The sequence below is a fragment of the Hemiscyllium ocellatum genome, chromosome 2 (assembly GCF_020745735.1).
Source record: "Hemiscyllium ocellatum isolate sHemOce1 chromosome 2, sHemOce1.pat.X.cur, whole genome shotgun sequence".
Lineage (NCBI taxonomy): Eukaryota > Metazoa > Chordata > Chondrichthyes > Orectolobiformes > Hemiscylliidae > Hemiscyllium > Hemiscyllium ocellatum.
In genome coordinates, this window is record NC_083402.1 from 136,539,103 (window position 1) to 136,564,228 (window position 25,126).

At 40.9% G+C, this 25,126-nt stretch overlaps 1 protein-coding gene across 1 annotated transcript in view; it reads left to right on the plus strand.

The window, feature by feature from the left end:
- The first annotated feature begins 1,288 nt into the window (after window positions 1–1,288).
- The window catches only part of LOC132825309 (beta-1,4-galactosyltransferase 1-like), a 49,888-nt gene continuing 26,050 nt past the window's right edge, over window positions 1,289–25,126 (plus strand). The window contains exons 1-2 of the mRNA XM_060840419.1: window positions 1,289–1,650; window positions 11,002–11,237. Of these exons, the coding sequence (XP_060696402.1) occupies window positions 1,350–1,650; window positions 11,002–11,237 (537 nt within the window). The 5' untranslated portion in view covers window positions 1,289–1,349. The remainder of the gene's footprint in view (window positions 1,651–11,001; window positions 11,238–25,126) is intronic.

Genomic DNA, 25,126 nt, shown 5'->3' on the forward strand with positions numbered 1-25,126 from the left:
AACACCCTATATAGCATCACTTGCCTGCTTTTAATCTCAATCCCTTTAGCAATGAAAGATAATGTTCCATTTGTGTTCCTTAGTTACTTGGGGTGTACAAAGTTAAAAATCACACACCAGGTTATAGTCCAACAGATTTAATTGGAAGCACTAACTTTCAGAGTACTGCTCCTTCATCAGGTGAAGAACTACCTGATGAAGGTGCAGCGCTCCAAAAGCTAGTGCTTTCAATTAAACCTTTTGGACTATAACCTGGTGTTGTGTAATTTTTAACTTTGTACACCCCAGCCCAACACCAGCACCTCCAAATCATTCTCAACATAGCTTTTAACAATGAGTGTCAGCTCAGCTAATGTACTGAAGTTGTGAAGTTAAATTCTGTCTGCATCCCAATGTTAGGTCATACTGATTCTAAAGTGGGAGTTACAGAATCTTACCTGGATTTATATAATTTTTGAGCAAAATATAATTCTGATATTGGAATTTATCTCCACACTCTCCATCTGTATTCTAAATGCAACCATTCCGTGGTCACTCCTTCCAAGATGATGTGTAACTATGAGGTTTTTTTTTCTTTTTTTTGTTTTTTTTCCCCCAGCACCCATGATGTGTGTGTGCAGTTGTTAGACACAAAGTGCATGAATCTTTATTCAATTTCCACCACCAGGAAGATAGGAAAACACCCGAGTGGCCTGTGACAAGCCACCTCAAAGGGAAATGCTGTGTGATCAAACAGTGAAGGGGAGGGCAGGGACTAAATCAAAAATAGAGTTGGAGGGGGAAATAATGCACTCCAATCTCCTGTTTATTTTTTTTTGAACAGTGAAGGGGAGGGCAGGGACTAAATCAAAATAGAGTTGGAACTATGAGGTTATTAATTGTTGCTGTCTCATTACACAGCACCAGATCTAGGACAGCTTGCTCCCTGTCGGTTCCGTTACATATTGGTCATGGAAACTATCTCTCGCCCTCTCACCAGCGTACTCAGTTCTGATTGGTTCCCCGGTGGACACGCCCCCCACCCGTGAGGACGCGGCCTCGGATTGGTCTACCCCTACCCGTGAGGACGTGGCCTCTGATTGGCCGGCCCTCTGGATGCCCATCGCTGATTGGTGTGAGCTGTTGGGCCGGGACGCGGCCTCGGATTGGTCTACCCCTACTCGTGAGGACCTGGCCTCTGATTGGCCGGCCCTCTGGATGCCCATCGCTGATTGGTGTGAGTTGTTGGGCCGACCCCGCCGGTTGGTTGGTTGGTTGGTTGGTTGTCGGTTGCCGGGGCGGGGGGGGAGAGAGTGGAAGCTCCGTGCGGCGGGTTCCCCTGGCGGCTGGCGAAGCCGCTGGTCGCGAGCATGGCGCTGAGCTCGGCGATGCCGGCCCGCGGGCTGCACGCGACGTGCCTGGCGGTGATGGTGCTGTCCGGGGTGCACCTGGCCGTGACTCTGCTCTACTACCTGGACATGCACGTCTACAGCGGGCGGATGGTGCGGCGCTTCGGCAGCTTCCTGGTGGTGGACGGGGTCGGGGTCGGCACCGCGGAGGGCCCACTCGCCAACAACACCAACAGCAGCAGCAGCAGCGTCGAGGACCACACTCCCCGGGGTCCGCCGCCATCGCCGTTACAGCCGTGCCCGGATACCCCGCCGCACCTCGGTAAGCGGGACCCTCGGGGTGGGAGGACGGACGGTTGTGGTTTGATTTATTTCTGCTGCCTCTTTTTTTTTATTCGGTGCTCCGGAAAAAAAAACGAAATCGGGACATCGAGTTTACAGAGCTTGCGGCTAGACAGTCACTTCTTGCTGTGGGGGGGGGTTTCCTCTCTCTCTCTCTCTCTCTCTCCCCCTCCGAGATTACAACTACGTCTCTGCCGCTTGTTTTATTTCTGTAATGTTGGTTTTCGGGCATCTCCAAACTTGGCTCCACTTCAATGATCCTCTTCCACCGCCCGCCTCCACTATCCCTTTTCAAAATCCAGTCACCTCACCCTCCGACTCAAATCGATTGCTGCACCCCTCAATTCCTTCCTCAAGGTTTTAGGGAGGAAGCAGGAGAATGGCTTTGAGAAACATATCAGCCATGATTGAATGGTGGAACAGACTCAGTGGGCTAACTCTGCTCCTGTATCTTATCATTACAGTCTCCCAGTTTTTCAATCACTCTCTCATCTGTTCTGATGATTCAGCAGTCTACTTGAGCACTTTTATGTCTTCTGTTTAGATTAGATTAGATTACTTACAGTGTGGAAACAGGCCCTTCAGCTCAACAAGTCCACACCGACCCGCCGAAGCGCAACCCACCCATACCCCTACATTTACCCCTTACCTAACACTACGGGCAATTTAGCATGGCCAATTCACCTGACCCGCACATCTTTGGACTGTGGGAGGAAACCGGAGCACCCGGAGGAAACCCACGCAGACACGGGGAGAACGTGCAAACTCCACACAGTCAGTCGCCTGAGTCGGGAATTGAACCCGGGTCTCAGGCGCTGTGAGGCAGCAGTGCTAACCACTGTGCCACTGTGCCGTTTACTTCACCTGAAAATTCCCAGTCGGCATGGTGTAGAGACCTCCAACAAATTCTGTTCATTTTATGTAGTTCTGTCGCCCTGTTCTCCCCTTTCAGTATTTCGAAGGGGCTGTACCCTTTATGGTTCATGCCTCAATCATCGTTAACACACCTTCCCTTCCTGATAGCATCGTTCCATGCAAGTGCAGCAGATGTTCTCCTTGTTCTTTCACCACCTCCTTTCTCACTGTCCAACACCCCAAACACTCCATCACATTAAATCCGCATATTGCTTATACCTTTTTTAGTTTAGTACACTTCATTTGCTATCCGTGATGTGCCTTCTGACATGCTGTAACAATGACGTGGTGGTGCCAGCATTGGACTGGGGCGAGCAAAGGTAAAGGTCTTGCAACGCCAGATTATAGTCCAACAGGTTTATTTGGAAGTACTAACTTTTGGAGCGCAGTTCCTTTGCAAGGTAGCTCATGGAACAGGATTGTAGGACACAAATTATAGAAAAGATAAATGATCCTACCCCACTAGCTACCTGACAAAGGAGCAGCGCTTCAAAAGTTTGTACTTCCAAATAAATCTGTTGGCTATAACCTGGTGTTGGGATTTTTAACATATGCCATAACAAAGCTAGATCTACTTGAAACACCCTGGGGAGACCAAATATAGACTTGGTAATTGGTGGGGCGCTATTCATTTTGCAAGCATGACCCTGAGTTTTTCTTTATTGTTCCTTATTGATTCCAGTTGCGACCTTTTCAGCTTGCAACAGTGTTCCAGTGAAACTCAGCACAAGCTCAAAGATCAGCACGTCCTCTTTGATCTTTGCAGTCTGTGGCCTTGTGATGTGATGTTAAGTTCAATAAGTTCAGCCATAATCTCTACCTCCAGCTTGTTCAATGTGTTTATGTATTTTGCTGTCTAGTTTCTTTCACTATCTCCACGTATTCATTCTGTTACGTTGTTTCTAAATTGATGTGTAATTGAAAGTCTTTCGTAATGACACCGAATACCACTTTACAGTTTTTGCATCATGATATTTTTGTTACTTCATCTCCTGTGCCCTGCTGCTGCTGCTCCTCGATCACAGCCTAGCCTTTTTGCTCTTCCTATCCCATACCTCTTTTCACAAAGGTAACACCTTGCATTCCTAACATTTTGCAACTGTGATGAAACATTAACTTGGTTTCTCTGTACCGATGCTGCCAAACCCAAGTTTCTCCAGCAATTAGAACAGTGTTTCACATTTTTTTTTGTTTTAATGTTTTTCGTTAGTCTCGAGTGTTCTGCTATGTTCTTTTACTTCCTGAATATATTTTTTAATGTCAGATGTTAGGCTAACTGGCCTAACGTCTCCTCTTACTTTCTGTTTTTCTGCTTTCTAGATAGAGGATGTCACATTTGTAGCTTTCTCGTCTGCATTCTTTCTGGAATTTTCTTTAGAAGATTAAAATTAATGCATCCAGCATTGTTGGAGCCACTATTTGAAGATGCAAGCCTAAGAAACCAGTCAGTTCTTTCCTATTATTTTGTTCCATTCTTGAATATTTTTTACTTTCATTACTGTCCTTCAGAAGTAATTGGGGGTGAGAGGACCACTGAAATTTGCGCAGCGTTATGTCAGGAGTTCCTCAATTCAGGTATTTTGTTTCAGTACATAAGAAACAAACGACAGGCAAAAGTAGACATTGGGCCACTTCAAACTGATGCAGGAAGCCTAGTGATGGGAGATAAGGAAATAGCAGGAGAAAATAACAAGTACTTTGCGTCAGTTTTCACAGTAGAAGACATGAGTAATATCCCAACAATTAAAGGGAGTCACGGAGCTGAGTTGAGTATGGTTGCCGTTACGAAAGAGATAGTGCTAAAAAAGTTAAAAAGTCTTGAAATTGATAAATCTCCTGGCCCTCATGGGATACACCCTAGAGTTCTGAGAGAGGTGGCTGAGGAAATAGTGGAGGCATTGGTTGAGATCTTTCAAGAGTCACTGGAGTCAGGAAAGGTCCCGGATGATTGGAAGATGGCTGTTGTAACCCCCTTGTTCAAGAAAGGATCAAGACAAAAGATGGAAAATTATAGGCCAATTAGCTTAACCTCGGTTGTTGGTAAAATTCTAGAATCCATCATTAAGGATGAGGTTTCTAAATTCTTGGAAGAGCAGAGTCTGATTAGAACAAGTCAACATGGATTTAGTAATGGGAGGTCATGCCTGACAAACCTGTTGGAATTCTTTGAAGAGGTGACAAGTAGGTTAGACCAGGGAAACCCAGTGGATGTGGTCTATCTAGACTTTCAAAAGGCCTTTGATAAGGTGCCACACAGGAGGCTGCTGAGCAAGGTGAGGGCCCATGGTGTTCGAGGTGAGCTGCTGGGATGGATTGAGGATTGGCTGTCTAACAGAAGGCAGAGAGTTGGGATAAAAGGTTCTTTTTCAGAATGGCAGCCGGTGACGTGCGGTATCCCGCAGGGTTCAGTGTTGGGGCCACAGCTATTCGCATTATATATTAATGATTTGGATGAGGGGACTGGGGGCATTCTAGCGAAGTTTGCAGATGATACGAAGTTAGGTGGACAGGCAGGTAGTACTGAGGAAGTGGGGAGGCTACATTAGGATCTAGACAGGTTGGGACAGTGGTCCAGGCAATGGCTGATGGAATTTAACGTGAGCAAGTGCGAGGTTTTGCACTTTGGCAAAAAGAATAAAAGTATAGACTACTTTCTAAATGGTGAGAAAATTAGTAAAGCCAAAGTACAAAGGGATCTGGGAGTGCTAGTCGAGGATTCTCTAAAGGTAAACATGCAGGTTGAGTCCGTGATTAAGAAAGCGAATGGAATGTTGTCTCATCTCAAGAGGGTTGGAATATAAAAGCAGAGATGTGCTACTGAGACTTTATAAAGCTCTGGTTAGGCCCCATTTAGAGTACTGTGTCCAGTTTTGGTCCCCACACCTCAGGAAGGACATACTGGCACTGGATCGTGTCCAGCGGAGATTCACACGGATGATCCCTGGAATGGCAGGTCTAACATATGAGGAACGGCTGAGGATCCTGGGATTATATTCATTGGAGTTTAGAAGATTAAGGGGAGACTTAATAGAGACGTACAAGATAATACATGGCTTGGAAAGGGTGGACGCTAGGAAATTGTTTCCATTAGGCGAGGAGACTAGGACCCGTGGACACAGCCTTAGAATTAGAGGGGATCAATTCAGAACAGAAATGCGGAGACATTTCTTCAGCCAGAGGGTGGTGGGCCTGTGGAATTCATTGCCATGGAGTGCAGTGGAGGCCGGGATGCTAAATGTCTTCAAGGCCGAGATTGATAGATTCTTGTTGTCTCGAGGAATTAAGGGCTACGGGGAGAATGCTGGTAAGTGGAGTTGAAATGCCCATCAGCCATGATTGGATGGCGGAGTGGACTCAATGGGCCGAATGGCCTTACTTCCACTCCTATGTCTTATGGTCTTATATCTTTGGGAGATTGCAAAAGAGAGGGTGAATCCTGTAACATCGATTTTATTTTGAGTTAAATTTGGTGACCTGATTTCCACGAGTTTGAGTATCAAAATCTTGTCAGATGACATTGATTTAAACAGTACCTTCCTATCTTTGTTTCTTTTGAGGTGATTGTTTCTGTTTGACATTTTAAAACATTTTTTAATTGGCTGCTGTTCATAGTCATAGAGATGTACAGCATGGAAACAGAGCCTTGGTCTAACCCGTCCATGCCGACCAGATATCCCAACCCAATCTCGTCCTACCTGCCAGCACCTGACCCATATCCCTCCAAACCCTTCCTATTCAAGTACCCACCCAGATGCCTTTTAAATGTTGCAAATGTATTCGCCTCCACCAGTTCCCCGGCAGCCCATTCCACCTTCTGCATGAAAAAGTTGTCCCTTGGGTCTCTCTCTTTTTGAATATATCTTTCCTCTCTCATCCTAAACCTATGCTCTCTTGTTCTGGACTCCCTCAACTCAGGATAAGTAGACAAAATCTTTTCCCTATCAACGACCTTCGTGATTTTTTAAACCTCTATAAGGTCACCCCTCACTTCCGACACTCCAGGGAAAACAGCCTCTCCCTATAGTTCAAATCCTCCAACCCTGGCAGCTTCCTTGCAAATCTTTTCTGAACCCTTTCAAGTTTCACAACATCTTTCCAATAGGAAGGAGACCAGAATTGCATGCAATATTCCAACAGTGGCCTAACCAATGTCCTGTAAAGCTGCAACATGACCTCCCAACTCCTATACTCAATACTTTGACCAATAAAGGAAAGCATACCAAACGCAGCCTTCACTATCCTATCTACCTGCGACTCCACTTTCAAGGAGCTATGAACCTGCCCTCCAAGGTCTCTTTGTTCAGCAACACTCCCTAGGACCTTACCATTAAGTGTATAAATCCTGCTAAAATTTGCTTTCCCAAAATGCAGCACCTCGCATTTACCTGAATTAAACTTCATCTGCCCCTTCTCAGCCCATCTGGTCCAGATCCTGTTATAATCTGAGGTAACAGTCTTTGCTGTCCACTGCACCTCTAGTTTTGGTGTTATCTGGTAACTTACTAACTATATCTCTTTTGCTCACATCCAAATCATTTATATAAATGATGAAAAGAAGTGGTCCCAGCACTGATCCTTATGTCACTCCACTGGTCACAGGCCTCCAGTCTGAAAAATAGTCCTCCACCATCACCCTCTGTCTTCAACCTTTGAGCCAGTTCTGTATCCGAATGGCTAGCTCTCCCTTTATTCCATGTGATCTAACCTTGCTAACCAGTCTCCCATGGGCAACCTTGTCGAACATCTTACTGAAGTCCATAAAGATCACATATAACGCTCTGCCCTCATCAATCCTCTGTTATTTCAAAAATCTCAATTGAGTTTGTGAGAGATCATTTCCCACGCACAAAGCCATGTTGACTTTCCCTAATCAGTCCTTGCCTTTCCAAATACATGTACATCCTGTCCCTCAGGGTTCCCTCCACCAATTTGCCCACCACTGACGTCAGACTCACTGGTCTGTAGTTCCCTGGCTTGTCTTTACCACCTTTCTTAAACAGTGACACCACATTAGCCAACCTCCAGTCTTCCAGTACCTCACCTGTGACTATCGAAGATGCAAATATTTCAGTAAGAGGCCCAGAAATCACTTCCCTAGCCTCCCACTGACTCCTAATTCCTTAGATCATTTAAATTGTTAGGTATGTGCATCAATGATCTCAGCCTTGGCTGCTTTCACTTAAGGTAAAAACAATGACTGCAGATGCTGGAAACCAGATTCTGGATTAGTGGTGCTGAAAAAACATAGCAGTTCAAGCAGCACAAGGTTTTGGAAATGGATGGTATGCTGTGTTTATTCCCCATCATTTTCTTTGCTGAATTTGCAAACATCACCTCAAGTGAAGCTTTGTTGTGGGACTGAGATCTCAGGATATAAATGGCCTGGAAATGGCAATGTAGGCACTCTGGATTATCCAGAAGAGCAGAGATGAATGGACAGAATAATTAGAGCTGTACCAAGCAGAAGTTGGTGAATATTTGAAGTGACTTGATTAGAATCCCCAAAGATGTTTGCATGCTAGAAAATGCACCCCATGTCCTCATAATTTCTTTTACAGGAAGTTCCCAGGTTATGAACGCCCGACTTACAAATATATGTTTAAAAATCCGAGTTACATACAAGGTTTGTCCTAATGATAGACGGACTAGTTAGCCCATATCTGTTCCTACTTGCGCCCTCATTCAGCTTGTGAACAGCAGAAAAAATGGACCTTGCTCATAACCTGGGGATTTCCTTTGCTTTGATTTATAAGTTGAAACTGCAGCCTGGGAATTGCAAGTTAATCTTTAAAGTTTCCCTATGATTGGTACAATTATGTTCGTGAAGCTATTGAATTTGTTGTAAAAGCCCAACTGGTTTGCTGACTGGGGAAGGATACCTATTATCCTTGAATGCTCCAGACCTCTGACAATATGATTGACTATTGCTGCCCTGTATAATGACAAAACAGGTCAAAACGTCGCATAAACTGCTGCAAAGAAGTATTAGAAAAATAAAATCAAAATACTGCAGATGCTGAAAATCTGAAATGAACAATTCGCATCCAGTGTGACTCATAGTTAACATTGTTTTGCTCTCTCCACAGAAGCTGCCAGAAATGCTGAGTTTCTCGAGCACTCTGTTCTAAAAATAAACCTAGGTGCATTGTGATTTGCGAATATGCATTCAAATTAGGAGTAGGTCCCTTGAGTCTGTTCTGCCATTCAGCTACCCTAAACGTTGCACCCACTGTCTCCGCTCTGAAAAACACTTCTCGCTACCTTTTTCAAGAAGTGTTCCAAAATCATTCAGTCGTCTTTGAGAAAAAGAAAATCTGTTTTAAACGGGTGACCCCTTATTTTTAACCAGTAACCAAGTTTTAGATTCTTCCACAAGAGTAGACATCTTTTCTGTATGCACTGTCAAGACCCCTCAGGAACTTGTATGCATCAGTCAATTCACCAATTATTTTTACTAACCGAAGGGAGCCTTGCAGCATCAGATCAAATAGGACTAGGAAATGTGCTAATTTCTGTGACTGCCTTCTGACACCTGTTGAATCTGTGCTCCTCTTTTGAAAATCATTTGAATTGGAGTATTGAGGATAATATGGGTATAGAATGTACTGTCGTTGGGGAATTTCAGTCCAATACATTTGTCACTCAACACTAGTCAAGTTAGGGGCAGCTGTTAGTCTGGGTTCCTACCATTATTTGTAGAAATAATTCTCACATGCATCTTTGTGGAGATAATATGCTAAATTTACACTGCAGAGACTTTCCATCTTAGGTGACACTATCACTGCTAATTGGGATAAATTAAAAATAGTTGTAATGGTTCAAAAGGGCATACTCATGTAAATGGCAGCACTATTTTAAATAGACTTAGTTATTTTATAACCTGCTAGTCAATGTATAGGGTTGAGTTCTGTCATCTACAGTAGGGAATAATGTAATTTGACAATATTTATCAAGGTTTTGAGCCTACCACCTTGAATGGGAAGGTGACCATCCCAGTAGGGATACTATTAAGCTCCCTCATCACCAACTCTGTCACTTAGACATACGTCGCCATTCTTTTTACATCCCACTCTTTTTGTAAGAGCTTCATGATGTCTCCACTGAAAAGATCGAATGTATTTCATTTGGGGTGGCATTTCTGACCGTGCAGCACTTTTTAGATGGTGCAGAGATTTTTCACTGAGAGGAACCAAGATGGGTACTTAAAAATGCAAATAAGCTTCACTGATGGGTTAATGGGTTTAATGCTGAGTTTGCAGGCCGTGACCAAATTTAAAACTGCAGATTGTAAACATCCATTTCAGGGGAAAACCAACTGGGAGTTGCAGATTTCTTCATTGGTCTGACCATCTATCAGCACTCGTTCAAATTCCTGTTTGAGTAATTCCTTGAAGATTGCCAGCAACTAATTAGATAATCAGGCGAATTATCACCGAATCTCTGGTTAAGGAGAAATTATGGAATATAGGAGTAGGAATGAACTTTTTATCTCCTTGAGATGATTGCACTGTTCCATTAGGAAATGGGTGAATAGTTTCTCTCGATGTACTTTCATCATTAAACCCTCTCTTGTTCAGTTTGATAAAAGTATCACTTTAATACTTTTAACCCCAACAAGGGACGTTTTCAAGGGATAGCAGGAACTTCCAGGTTTTCCTGACCTTGTTGTGTGCGCAGAGATGTTTCCCGATTTCACTCCTGAATGTCCATCCTCTGATTTTAAGACCATGCATTCCTAACTAATCTATCTAATCCTTTTAATCATTTTAAGCAGAACTTCTAAACTCAAAAGGAATGAATATTAAATTTAAACAGTCCATCTTCAACCTTTCAGCCCTGCTATAATTTTGGTGAAACAATTGTCTTATCCAGTGCCAGTATATATTCTTTCTGACTCCTTGCTAAGCTGTCTGCTGCCGATGAGGCAGACCAAAGCACTGTAGAACATTGTTAACTTTTCTAATCTATTCTATTTGCTATAAATACTGACTTGCCTTTTTTGAATACATTAACATGGAAATCTCTTATGCCCCTTCGCAGCTCTTAATGTCTCATATTTTGATATTATTTGATTAGATTTGTAATATTCTTGGGTGCTTCACCTGGTGTGCTGGCATGTGTGATACCAACTGGGTCATGGAGTAAGTTGTGCTGTTTTGGTCAGGAAGTGATTGAAGGAGCTGTGATTTTTAAAAACCTGGATGTGACTTTGTAATTTGGGTTAGTTGATCTTCACCTGAGTAACCATTAGAGGTTCCCTAGATGCAAGGAAAATCTCCCTCTAATTCTAACTACTGATTATTGAAAGAACCAGTGTGCCAGTCAATTTGTCACTGGCACTATGATGCTGTCCAAAGCCCCATAGAACAGTGCATATTGTTTTTGAACTGATTCTGGACTTCTGTTTTCTCTGTAGTGGGACCACTTTCAATAGAATTTTCTCAGACTGTTGATCTGGAAGATGTGAAAAATACTAATTCATTGTTAAGGGAAGGAGGCAGATTTACTCCAGTCGAGTGTACAGCTCTCCAGAAAGTTGCCATCATCATTCCTTTTCGTAATCGATTTGAGCATTTGAAATATTGGTTGTATTTCTTGCATCCAATTCTTCAGCGGCAGCAACTGGATTATGGGGTGTATGTCATTAACCAGGTAAGAAATTACTCTTCTAATGCAATTAGAATCATGAAATGAATGCCTAGGAAGCCATTTTGTCCATTGTAACTGTGTTGACTTTCTGAAAAGCAACTAATCCGATCCCATTCCCTGCACTTCCCTGTTGTCCAGTTTACTTAGACATTGAGTGTACCTCCACTACATGTTTATATTCAAAAGGATTTTCTCGAATTGCTGTTGATTCTTTTTGCTATTCACATTATGTTGGTGCCAACAGGAAAGAATTATCCTGGTTTCTATCCCAGAGGGCCAAGGAAACTCTCTCTTTGAGTATATTTGACATATTTCTGATTTCCAATGGTGTAAAGAGTTATGAGGGTAAAAGGTGTTGAAGTATTTAATCAGCCATGGTCGTGTTAAAAGGCAGTTCAGGCAGGACTGACTTCCTCCTGTTCCTATTGTTTACTCTGTCCAGATCACTCCAAACTTTGTGTTCAGCCTGATAGGCTGTTGTATGAGTTATCTGCTTCATACTGCTCTCTGACTCTTTGATCTTCCAGGGAGACCTGCATTTGTCATCATCACCTTTCCCTCTTGTCAAGCATGACCTTTATCTATCTGACTGTCTTCTCTTTCAGAGTAACCTCTGACTCCACTCTAACCTTAAACTTTATGTTCCCTTTTATTCTGACCGTGCTTACTATTTTAGTGCTAATACTCAGCACATCTCTAATTGCATAAGAAGATCTATTTACACCCTGTTGAAGTTGGCCTTCCTTGATTATTCTTACTCGGGATTACTCCTTGTCATTTTCCACAGCTAACCTTATGTTCCTACGATCACTGTCCCATAAATGTTCCCCTATTTACACTTGATTCACTTGATTTCCTGGAACCAGAACTAGAAATACCTTTGCATTGGAAACACAATACAATATAAAATATTATTGTATACATACCAGAAATTCTTGCCCCTCCCTGACTTTGCACTCTACTACAACATCCTCACTATAAGGCTAATAAAATGTCCTGATTACAAGGTCTGTAAGTCTTTCAAAGTCGGCTCTCCCCGGCTCTCCCCGCCATCAATATTACCATGCCACCTCTTTTCCTTCTCTAACTTTCTTGAGTACCTGTATCCAGAATATTTTTCTGTTCATTATCATCTTGGCCAGATTCTGTTATCATAAATTTGTATTTCTATGTGGCAATTTGCACCTACAGTTCACCCTTATTTATTACCTTCCATACATTCACATGGATGTAATTTAAACTATATATTCCTTTTGTTGACCTCACCTAATACTTTTGTGTCATTCCCCCTGATTCGGACACCCCCCTCAGATGAGTTCAAGCCCTCCCGTGCAAATCACTTTGCAAGGAAATTATATCCATTCCTGTTGAGGTGCAATCTTTCAGACTTACACAGGTTCCAATGTCCCCAGAAATCTGCAGCCCTCCCCCTGCAATGTCTGCTGCCATAAATTTGTCCACTCTGTCCTTTTTTCTGTGTTCGCTTGAGGGTGATATTGTGAATAATGCTGAGATGACCACCTTTTTTTTTTCAGATCCTGTTTGCTAGTTCCTTCTCCGGTCTGTCTGCAAAACCTCTTCCCTGTTTCTATCTGCGTCAGTGCTACCCATCTGAGCCATGACTGCTGGCTTCTTCACCCTTGCCCTTGGAGTGCTGTGCTGCTGCCTGGTGACAAAATAATGTCCTAAATTCACAGATGAGGCTGAAAAAATACATCTGTTGTGCTAACTGTTGAATCCCCAATTACTACTTCAGTATTCTGTCTGATGGAAGGTCTGACCCACAAAATTGCACCTTCTAGTGCTACTGAGTCAAGGAGGCAGATCCCAAATCCTGCTGGAAAGGGCATCAAACTCCTTGCTTTTGCTAGCAATCTGGTCCAGAGCTTTTGGCTTGGAGACAGGGATGCCACTGTGCCACTCAACTTTATCTGTTTTATTGCTTTGAGATCTTCCCCTTGTCCCTCATTGCAGCTCAGCAAACCATGATGCTGTAGACTAGACTTACTGCATATCCTGCAGGAAACATCCGTTCTTGTCAATATTAAGAATGGAATATTTGTTGGAAGAGCAAGATGTGTTCCTAGAATATTGCACTACTCACCTGGTTCTCCTTGACTGCTGTCTACGTGGCTGTGGGATGACCACATCTGTAGGCTTGTATGATTTGTATACTTACCTATGTTTTAAGAGATGTGAACTTCCCAGTGACTAACTTGGAAGATTACTTAACAAGATTTCATGTTTTAAGACTTACTGGAAGATACTAAAATTCCACATAGTTTATAATGAAATAATGTTTGAGCTAAATACGCTAAACTACAGAAATGGTATTTCCTATTAATTTTTAACATGACTGAAAACCCAAGTCATGTTTTTACAATACTCTACTTTCTCAGGAGAAATCTAACCTAGTTTATAAAGTCCTACGTTTCCTCTTGTTTTAACAACATCCCTTCTACCAGGGTGAATCTAACTTTTTTAAACATAATATAAGTTTACCTTTTGAGCATAATCAAATAGATTTCCAGAAGTGAGGTACCATCTGGTGATGCCACAGTCTTTGATTTTTTCGGAACATGTTTTTTCTTGATTTTTCCAGTCTTATTCTGGAACCGGGAATCTATTCTAACCAATACTATGTTCAGTGGTTTACCCGAAAGCATTCTTGAGTTGCATCGCACCTCAGCACTCACTTCCAAGTCTGAGATTTCCATCCTTTGAAAAGCAATTCCTTTGTCTGTCATTTCTGTGTCAGTGTTAGAACTTGAACCTACACTCATAAGCTTTTGACCTGGATTCCAGTCCCATTGGCAACCAGATTATATTTACCTGTCTCAACAGGTTTAGGATGAGGTAAAATGGACTTGACTTGGCAGATTCTGTAGGAGGTCCCATTCCTTTCTCCAAACTACTCCTGATCTTGAATTAAAGGAGACTGTTTAAAGTCCAGAATCATAGTAAGATATGCAAACCTTGGAACTCTAAATTTCTTGGGGGTGCTGCTCAAGCTCTCAAATCTGCAACTGACTGCTGCCGAAGTGGCCATCCTGGACACAGGAAGCATTCCAGAGTTCTACACAGAATGGGATGTGTACTCCAAGGTTTTGTAGCTGCCTTGCCATCTATTTATTGTAGTAGTAAGTTTAAACATCTTGCCACCTATTCACCAGTCAGCTCTGTATCATCAGATGACCTAATGTAGGGATTTAACGAAAACGTTTTTGTTTTATTCTTAGAACCCAATGGATTTTAGATCATTTTAAGGAAAATGGTTAGACAGCCTTTGTGTTGCCATTAAATATCATTTAACTTTAACTGAATGCTCTCAGTAAAATTGTTTAAACAAACACTGTTTTTACTTGATAACATATCCAGTTGGCTTTGAATTTTATTTTCCATGTTAGTTTATTGATAAATGTCATACATTTTCATTCATTTAGATTAATTTAAAGGTTTACCAGTATATTTACACCACATAACTGCTTTCCTGTGATATCTCCTCATGATTCTGTTTTTCATTTTGCACCCTCCCTTTTGGTTCACTCGAGCAGTTTACAACCTGAGCCACTCCTGGCTTTATTTCTCAACTTCATTCCCTTTCTTTGTTTCCGCTGCTCTTCTCCTGAGATAAAGAATTTGGAATTGCTTCCAGCCCTGCTTCCTGGTGAAATTGATTTTTAAAAATATGGCTCAGATGGGTGATGCAGTATCCAGTGACTTTTCTGGGGCCACTCATTAATTTTATTTCAGATTGTGTAGCTGCCTTCACTTTGAAACATGTTGGTTTTGGGGTGTCTGGGTGAGAGTTGTAGCTCCTGTATTAGTGTAAGCTGTACTGAGCAGATTAAGGATAGCAATGCTTGTAATTATTACTCTTTGCTAGAGTTAGTCATAAATAAAGTAATAATTGGCATGCTGTGCATGATGAAATCTTTGATTTGGAGATACCAGTGTTGGACTGGGGTGTACAAAGTTTAAAAATCACACAACACTAGGTTATAGTCAAACAGGTTTAATTGGAAGCACTAGCTTTTGGAATGCAGCTCCTTCATCAGGAGGTTGTGGGGACCAAAATTGTAAGGCACAGAATTTATAGCAAATTCTTTTTGTCATGAAAAGTGGCTAAACTCAAAATGCTGGGTCTGTATTGTTTAGGTTGCTTGTAGTAACAAAAACATAAATTAGTGAGGAAACTCAGTAAGTTTGGCAGCATCTGTGGAGAGTGTTAAGAGTTTTCTGAAGAAAAGTCACAGGACTTGAAATGTGAACTCTGCCTTTTTGCCACAGGTGCTGCCAGAACTGAGGTTTTCCAGCAATTTCTGTTTCAGATTTTCAGCATTCATAGTTCGTTTTAATTTGTTTGCTGGTTGTATAGTAATGTACCAAAGAGTTGAACGAATCTAGAAAATGTGAATTCAAATTGTACTAGTTTGTGAATTTGCATGAAATTTATTTTTAAACTCTAGAACAAAACTAGAATCTAAGTGCCTATAAAACTGTAAGGTGGTTTTAAATGCCCAACTGGTTCACTAACATCCTCCTTTTTAAATAAGTAAATTATATTTCTCGTACCACTCGAGCATTGTTGGCTATCTGCTGAAATAATCTTAACAATCCAGTTAATTGGATTATCATTTTACAAAGGATAGAAATGCATCCGATCATTTGATGTTTTCTTGGGGTTAATTCTAATTGTAACATTGGGGAAAGTGGAACAAGTGTGGGCGGTAATATATGTTTTTGGCAGAACAGATTCAGTTGGCCAAAGAGCCTTTTCTATGTTGTATGATTCTGAGCCTCATTTCTCGGATAACATTACTCTGTCTGCCATTGGGAGTTCATATAACTGAACAGGCTAATTTTTGACCTGCAGATGTTTTGGCACAAAGGACACACCAGCTCATGAGATTGAGTGCAGGGTTTGCTTCCTATCCCTTTTGCTGCTGTGCATTTATCATTTGAACTTGAAGCATGATGAGTTGGTGCTATTAGAATTGTTGTTAACCAGCTCCTCCCAGCACTTATGTTGATGCTGTTGGACTTAAAGGAGAGCCTTAAGTGTCTTTGCCACTTTTTCTTTGTCCTTGTCTTGAAAGCTGGCCATTTAAAATTCAAAAATTGAACCTGGCAGGGGTGATACTTCTCAGACCCACCTAAGAATTTTGCCTGAAGGGCTAGCTTCGGGTCAGGTGCTAGAATTGGAGGATGTGGTGCAGGCATTGCTGGTGGAATTTGTTTCGTTCTTGTGTTGCTGTAGTTTATGGAAGCCTGGGCTGGCTTGGATCTCTTGGTGTTTTATTTTGGCAGAAGTGGCTGCCAAGCTGAATGAAGTGCTCAATGTATTCGAGAGGGTTTCATAATGTATATGAAGGGTGAAACAGTTGACTGGCCAGATCTGGGTTGATATGACTTTTTTATTGGTGGTATTCAAGGATAGGCAGAATGTCTTGTGTGCAGAGTTAGTTTGAAGGTGGCTCACAAATCTAGTGCAGAGTGAACAATGACACAGCAGTTGTTTACATAGCCGAGTTTGCTTTACTGCAGAGGTGACTGAAGTTAGATTTTCATGTAGGTAACATTTAAGATTCGGCTCAGAGAGGTGAATAATCATTATTGTTCTGGTAGAGTATAAAGTGTCTGCAAAGGGTCACTAGGCGGGTGAGTGGGCAAAATGTTGGAGGATAGCATGGGAACATAGGAATTAGTTCACTTTGGCAGAAAGAGGAGAAAATGGTGTATTTTAAATAAAAAGAGGTTGCAGAACTCTGCAGCACAAAGGGATCTGGATATCCTGGTGCATGAATCTCGAAAGGTTAATTATGCAGTTACATCAAGTGATTTGGAGGTTGTTTTATTACGAGGAGAATGGAGTATAAGAATTTTGCAGAGGGAAAGTGAATACTGTAGATGCTGGCAATTGAAGTCAAAATGTATGGCACTGGAAAAGCACAACTGATCAGGCAGCATCTGAACAGCAGGAGAGTTGACATTCTGAGCGTAAGATCTTCATCAAGAATGTTCATGTGCTTTCCCAGCGCCATGCTTTTTGACTGTTTTAAGAGTTTTGCTCCAATTGTACAGGGCTTTGCTGAGACTACATTGAGTGTACTGTCTACCGTTTTGAACTTGTACAAGAAAGAATAATTTTATTCAAAGCAGTTCAGAGAACGTTCTCTGGATTGATTCCTGGGATCCAGTGAGGGAGGAGAAGTTTTAATCCAAGCCTGAGACTAATTATTGCTGCTGATAGTATTTTAAAATACTTGCATTAGTAGAGGTGAATGTTTGTATGGTGTCTGAAAGATAATGGAGAAAAACTTGAGGTATGAATGTAAATATCTTCTATCAGTGACAATAAATTGTTTTATTTAAATGGTTTGACACTACTGCTATAATAATGGAGTGGAATAGCTTATAAGCACATTAAATATTTGTCTGCAAATATCATTAGCAGTGGCTCCTTAGGGGATCATGGATGTGGTGAAGGGACATTAGAATGAATGACTATCAGAAAGAGTGACTTCGAGGAAATGTTTTTTTAAAAAGTTGATATTTCTGGAAGTTGCCTTCAGTTCTAAAATGGACTTACAAACAGATTAGAATATAAAGTACAGATCTTGGAAAATATTGTTTGTTCCATTAGGCTAGTGCTTTTTTAAAAATACTGAATCCTATATTGATCACTTGTTTCCTCTTGCCTCTGGTTTTCCCCTGTGGATATTTCATGGTGTTGTCCCCTTGCTTCCATGTCTGTCTTGCTATTACGGGAAAAGCCAATTCCCACAGCTTTGCTAATTTATGCATGTAGTCATTGAACATGAACTGTCTGCATGCAACTTCCTTACAGGTTTGAGCCTATATCTCCTGGTTCCAGATTTCATTGGAACCGCAAACATGTCATTCAGTTCAGTTAATTCTTTCCTTTTAAGGACTTTTTTAAGTGCTTGACTGTTTAGCTCCTTGAACTTAGCTTGCTAACTTATTCTTTCCAGATTTGAATGTCATCACGGGTGGAGATTGTATTATGACCCTCCTCTGCATTTCTTGAACCAGTGTCTCTTCTGTTCAAAACAGTTCACCTGAGAATTGTGACTTGGTAATGATGTTGCAGTGCCATTTCTGTATCTAAAGAATGAATTGAATGTAGTAGGGCATGTCACTTAGTTCGGAATTGTTCATGAATAGCCCTCAGTAAATTTTCCCTTGAAAGAAGTTCCTATTTGTGTGTGAAAATTGAAATTGATTCAGTGAGGAAGACCACTCTAGCAGGTAACGCAAGTAATATTTGTTTCCATCAGATTTGTAGCTGTGCCTTTTTGAAAGGTTTGTAGATGTATTCTTGGAAATGTTCCCTGCTTTAGTATAGTTTAAATGACCTATTGTAAAAACATGAAAATGTTTAAAGACCTGCTCAGTATTCACAGTGCTGTTGTCGGGAGGAGGGTGTGGGGAGAACCAAGCTCTGGAAATGTCTTTTGCTTATTTCAATGTTCATGGCACTTACCTTTCTCTTCTTTTCTTTTCCCTTCCCCACCTGCGTCCCACTTGCTTTTTTTCTAGATCTGTGCTTGTTTCTTCTATCTTCTGCAGAACATTCTGAGATTGTGAAGGTTGCAGTGGAATCTGATTGCAACTCTCCCTCCCTGCACTAGCTAGCTCAGATGGAGAAGGAAGAAATAGTCCTCTGCTCAGCTGGGCCGGTAAAGTGATATGTACTTTGTGCCCGATAAGAAATTGGTATTTGTAGACACTATATCCTTACCTCTAATGAGAAGGAAAATGGCAGCTCATCAGTGGTTCATGATGAGTCTTTAGTTAGTGTTGCACTAAAGGTTCAAATGCTGCACAGTAATTTTATCAAGATTCATCTTTTTCCTTGTCTAATTTTTAGCATATATCAGTTTGGATTAAAATATCTTATGCTTTTACAATTTTTGTGAAGTCTTTACATAGTTCGTGCAACAACTGTAATTGATATGACTTGTATTCAGCTGCAGTTACCAATAATGAACATTGTGGTCGTTTTAAAGTATGTATATAAAGGGAGCATAAACATCTACAATAAAAATAGAAGGCAAGATCTATAGGGCATTTTTGCTTTTGGTTATCTTTCCTTTATTACAACTTTTTTCTGAAACAACAGATTTATGAGCAAGCTTCTTCAGAAAGTGACACCAACCGGGGATCTGAGTGTACTATCTGGAAACACTGAACTTGAGATGAGAAATCAAGATCAGTGTTTGGATATTGGTACAGAAGGAGATATGTGAATGTTATTTCAAAGACAACTGCTACCTGGTGAATTAGGTTTCTTTATATTAAAAAAAAAGTTCATTATACAGGATCTCTCTTGGCCTGTATGTTTTTATTTTACTGTTTGTGTTCAGTACCAAATGAATTCAAAATTGAAATAAGCACATTAACAATGAAAATGAGATTGAAATTTCTCACACGACTAAGAGGGAGTTAGTTGTTTTCAGCAGTAGATAATGCGATTTATTTTGTGCCTGTTGCCATTTGGATTAGAATCATTGAAAACAATGCAACTGTCCTATGATATAACCAGTGGATACTAGGCCATAAGTTTTTTTTAAGAAAAACGCATTTATAGTACTTAAAGGGTTTGAAGCAAATGCGTGCAATTAACTTGCACAGTTGTCAAACATTGTTATGTACTATGCACTCTTACTTTCCCAAGAATTCTCTTGCACTTCATGGTATCACTTCAGATTTATTTACTTCTGATGACTGCAGTCAAAGTATGCTGCACTGTCTGGGAATTATATTCCTCAGAAGTAAGACTTTTAATTTCACTCCCTCTTGACTCTGCCTCATCCTTTGTTCCTGTTGCCTTCTTACTAATCTGCTGATTTGTTGTTTTTAAACGTAAGATTCTTGAAGACCACTATGAATTTGTTGTCCACTCTGAAAGTAGCAAGGACTTCTGGCTTCTTTTCTGTCATAATATCCAAAACAGGATTAAACTTTACCTGCTTTTCGGAGCAAATGAATTTAGGTGTTTCTCTGCTGATAATTCAGGCCTGCTAGTTTTTACTTATTTGGGCAATTTTCTCTGAACTGCAACAAACTCTCTCAGTAAAGACACAGATAAATTGCAACCTGAGAAATTCCCTGTGATCCATCTAACTCCATCATTGCATTGCCAGCTCTGGAATGTCCTCAAATAGACCCTTTAATTAAGAATCACTCACTTAATCAGCTCCATTGAAACATTTAGAAAGAAATGGAGTTTGCAATCCTTCAGGGTCCTCATTCTTTTAAACTAATTTGACTTTTAACTCCCAAAAACAGTATCTGTACTGCAGTTAGGAGAGGCAATGGCCTTGTGGTATTATTACTGGACTGTGAATCCAGAGACCCAGGTAACGTCCTGGGAACCTGGGTTTGAATTCTGCCAGGGGAGATGGTAGAATTTGAACTCCATAAACATCTGGAAGTAAGAGTCTAATGATGCCCATGAATCCATTGTTGGAAAATCTATCTGATTCATTAATGTCCTTGTGGGTGGAAAACTGCAATTCATACCTGGTCTGGCCTACATGCAACTCCAGATCCATAGCATTGTGGATAACTCTTAACTGCTCTCTAGGCCATTAGGGACGGGCAATAGATGTCAGCCTAGCCAGCAGTGCCCGCCTTCCATGTATACATTTTTTTAAAAGCTCTTGTTACTTCAAGGACAGCAGATATCATGTGTCTCGTTCTTTTCCTATGTGAGGCCACCTGTAATTTTAAGATCTTGCCTTTATAGCTAAAACTTTTTAATTCTACTAAGCCACGCCCTTTCAATGAATAAAATCCAAGCTTGTACTAATTAAATTATTCAGAGCAGTTTTTTACCATTTTCTTGCTTAGCTTTAGAAACTAATCAGGGGTGCCAATATGTTGAGTGGGGCATAGCAGGCAGAGGGGTGACTTAGAGTTTAATAAAATCATGGGGACTAGTTCAGTTTAGGAAACCTGGTCAGCACGGACAATTTGAGCTGAAAGTTCTATTTCTGTGCTCTAAGAGATTTTAAACGCATGACCATGAATAGATATTTGCAACATGTCATCTTCTGAACTTGGTGTACTTTAAGCAAACTAAATTTAACACCTGCACCCAGAATTACTTTGATCAGTGGCAGCTGGTGACGTTTATAATAGTGAATGTAACCCAGCTGTTGTAGTGCCTGACAATGGCTCCTTCCTGCAGACTTGTCTCCCAACTCTTTTTTAATTGCTTTGTGTGATATTCCATAAAGAAAGTGTTGTTTTGTTGCATTCTCCTTTGATTCTCTTAAAATTAAAGACCGTTCCATGTACAAAAATCTTTAAGATGTTAGGAATCCAACAGCAGTGTTAGATTTCCATTTTAAAATCCCAAACAGTGTAGTCCAGTAATGTGGTTTAGGCGTTGAGTACAAATGCCTGCAGGGTGAGTAACACTTTTGTGTATCTGTGAGCTAACAGTGATGTCAACTCCTGTGTGCATAATGTTTGTGATGAAGCAGCTTACCTCCTGTCTATATAGGAAGACACCAGATTTATCATCCTGATTTTAAGATCAATTAAATTAATCTTCATCTCCGAATTCCAACTTCAGTCAAGCCATCTGACCTTCCCAGTTGAGCAACTTGGTACCACAAGCAACTCAGGATGCTTTCATGTTTGCTTTTATATGTTGTATGCAATTTCATATACAACATGCAATTAATAATTTGGTAAGGCAAAAGATTCATAGAACATGCTGGACATTACTGTAGGCGTGCGTGGACATATTCATTTGAATGATTATCTAATGGAAAGAAAGGATAGCACTACATCAATTAAACCAAAGTAGAGTAACAGAGAATGGAGATGATATAGATTTTAATGCATGCTGTGGAGAGTGTGGAAGAAATAACGTATCATTGTTGTTTTGTCATCAGTGTATAAGAGTATAGTGAGTTCTTAAAAATAAAAAAAATGCATTACTAAAACCGAACTTAAACTGTGGAATTGCCAATTATGGATATTTAATTGTAATAATTTGGCGCAGGTTTTAACTCCATGTGAACAAAACTGGAGTTCACATAATAGAACCAGAGTTTTGGATCTAAATAAACCTGCTTTAAACAGCATCCAATTTGAATTGAGCTGATGAGTTGCTCATAAATGCATCAGTGGCTGGCCGATCCAGTGATGCCTTGGAAAATAGAGATCTAGAAGGTGGAGTAGAACTGAGAGAAAAGGAGGAGTTGCAGTTGCGCAGTATATTTTCAGGACATCCCTGTGTGCTTTCTGAAATGTGCTCAATGCTATGTAGGAAACACACTGACTACTTTGCATAAAACAATATCACAAGACAGCAAGATCCTGATGCATGAAACTATTCTCATCTACATTTGCCTAATTCTGAAGTATTTGGTTTCGATATTCCCACTTCAAATCATTAGAGTCAGAGATGTACAGTATGGAAACAGACCCTTCGGTCCAACCCATCCATGCTGACCAGATGTCCCAGCCCAATCTAGTGCAACCTGCCAGCACCCGGCCCATATCACTCCAAACCCTTCCTATTCCTATACCCATCCAAATGCCTTTTAAATATTGCAATTGTACCAGCCTTCACCACTTTCTCTGGCAGCTCATTCCATACATGTACCACCCTCTGTGTATACTCCTACTGCTTTTATACTCTTCTAAGGATTCACTCGATCTATCCTGTCTGTACCTTACATATGCTTCCTTTTTCTGAAACAAACCCTCAATTTCTTTAGTCATCCAGCATTCCCTATAAATACCAGCCTTCCCTTTCACCCTGACAGGAATATACTTTCTCTGGATTCTTGTCATCTCATTTCTGAAGGCTTCCCATTTTCCAGCTGTCCCTTTACCTGCGAACATCTGCCCCCAATCAGCTTTTGAAAGTTCTTGCCTAATACTGTCAAAATTGGCCTTTTTCCAATTTCGAACTTCAACTTTTCGATCTCATCTATCCTTTTCCATCACTATTTTAAATCTATTAGAATTATGGTCTCTGGTCTCAAGGTGCTCCCCCACTGACACCTCAGTCACCTGCCCTGCTTTACTTCCCAAGAGTAGGTCAAGTTTTCAAATTTACTGAATCAGAAAATTTTCTTGTGCACACTTAACAAATTCCTCTCCATCTAAGCCCTTAACACTCACTCTTATCTTATTTGTGCAAGTATTCCTTTCGGTTTATTTGTGGTGGTCTTTCATGTTTTGAATTAGATCTTTGTATTATCTGCAATATTTGATATATCTGAATGCTAGAACGTTCACTGCCAATGACTTGATCCTTGGATACTGTGGTCTGATCTTGGCTTATCAACTCGCTGTGTATCGTTATTGCACATTTTCATAGACAGTTGCTGTCCCTTGGTTAATTGGTGATTGTGTAGTGCAGTTGAGGCACTGGAGTCAAGAAATTGACTGGTCAAATGCCTCTTCTCTGAATCGCAGATCGTTCCCAATTTACAGACATCCCCCTTATGCTTATCCTTTTGAAAAATTGGTTGCAATTTTAAAGACCGCATAAGAACATTTCCTGGACTTGTGGTCGGTAGTTTTCCACTGTCTGCATTGCATACAATTTGACTTGCAATCGGGGAGCAGGCTTGAGAGGCCATAAGCTTACTACGATTTCATACAATTTTATTGCCATGAACAGTTTTCCTATCACCGATGCATCTGTACATGGCAGTATTAGGGGTGACAATCATTCAGTCCTTGTGGAGGTCAAGCTCTGTCTATCAGTGCAGAATCTGACCATTGCGTAATGTAGAATTACTACGATGGAACAGATGTGAAACAAGCAAACTCAAAGTTGGTAATTGAGGTGCTTTAGACCTTCAGAATTATATATAGCAACAAGCTGCAATTTTGGTAACCGGTATTTACAGAAAGTTGTATTTTTCTGGTTTTTAACTAAATTATGTATTAACCTTTTATTTAGATTAGATTCTCTACAGTATGGGAACAGGCCATTTGGCCCAACAAGTGCACACCCACCCTCCAAAGCGTAATCCACCAAGACCCATTTCTCTGTGACTAATGCGTCCAACACTATGGACAATTTAGCAAGACCAATTCACCTGAGCTGCAAATCTTTGGACTGAGGAGAAACCAGATCTTTCAGTCTCTGTTCCTTTTACCCTTTCTCTCTCTACAGTCTACTCATTGCTGCCTTACTTGAGATTTTTCCTCACCATCTTGCTTGACATCTGCCTATCTTATTACTAATTACTAGGGTGTGTGCATCTCTGCAAAGATACTATTAACTTCCTTGGAATTAGTACAGTCGGTTCTGCTATAACATTTTTCTTCAACGTGAATTAGTTTTAATGCAACTGAAGAATTTAGATGGTTATTTGTAGAACATAACCAATACGTGGAAGGAAAGCTTATAACGCAATTCTGGCCCCACTGATTTAAGTGGCACGGGTATTGTGCGATTTTCTTAATGCACGAACGCACAAGGACAGAACTATCGCTTTATCCCAGAACCGACTGTGGGGAGCTGCTTTCTTGAACCCCTGCAGTCCACTCATTATGGGTCGTAGTGCTGTTTAGTAAAGATGCTTTGAGATGCACTGATATGGTTTCAGCCTAGATGGTGTGTGGAGAGAAACCTATAGATACTCATATTTTGTGTGCTTCATGGTGAGCACTTGGAAGAAGCATTGAGAATAAAAATGAGTACAGAATGTACACTGGGTGGGGGACTTGCATGCTGATAACCAAAACTGGCACAGCAGCACCTCTTGACTGAGTTGGCTAAATGCAAAGGATATGTACAGCATAGTGGTACACTGGTTAGCACTGCTGCCTCACAGCACCAGAGGTCCAGGTTCAGTTGTAGCCTTGAGTGACTGTGTAGAGCT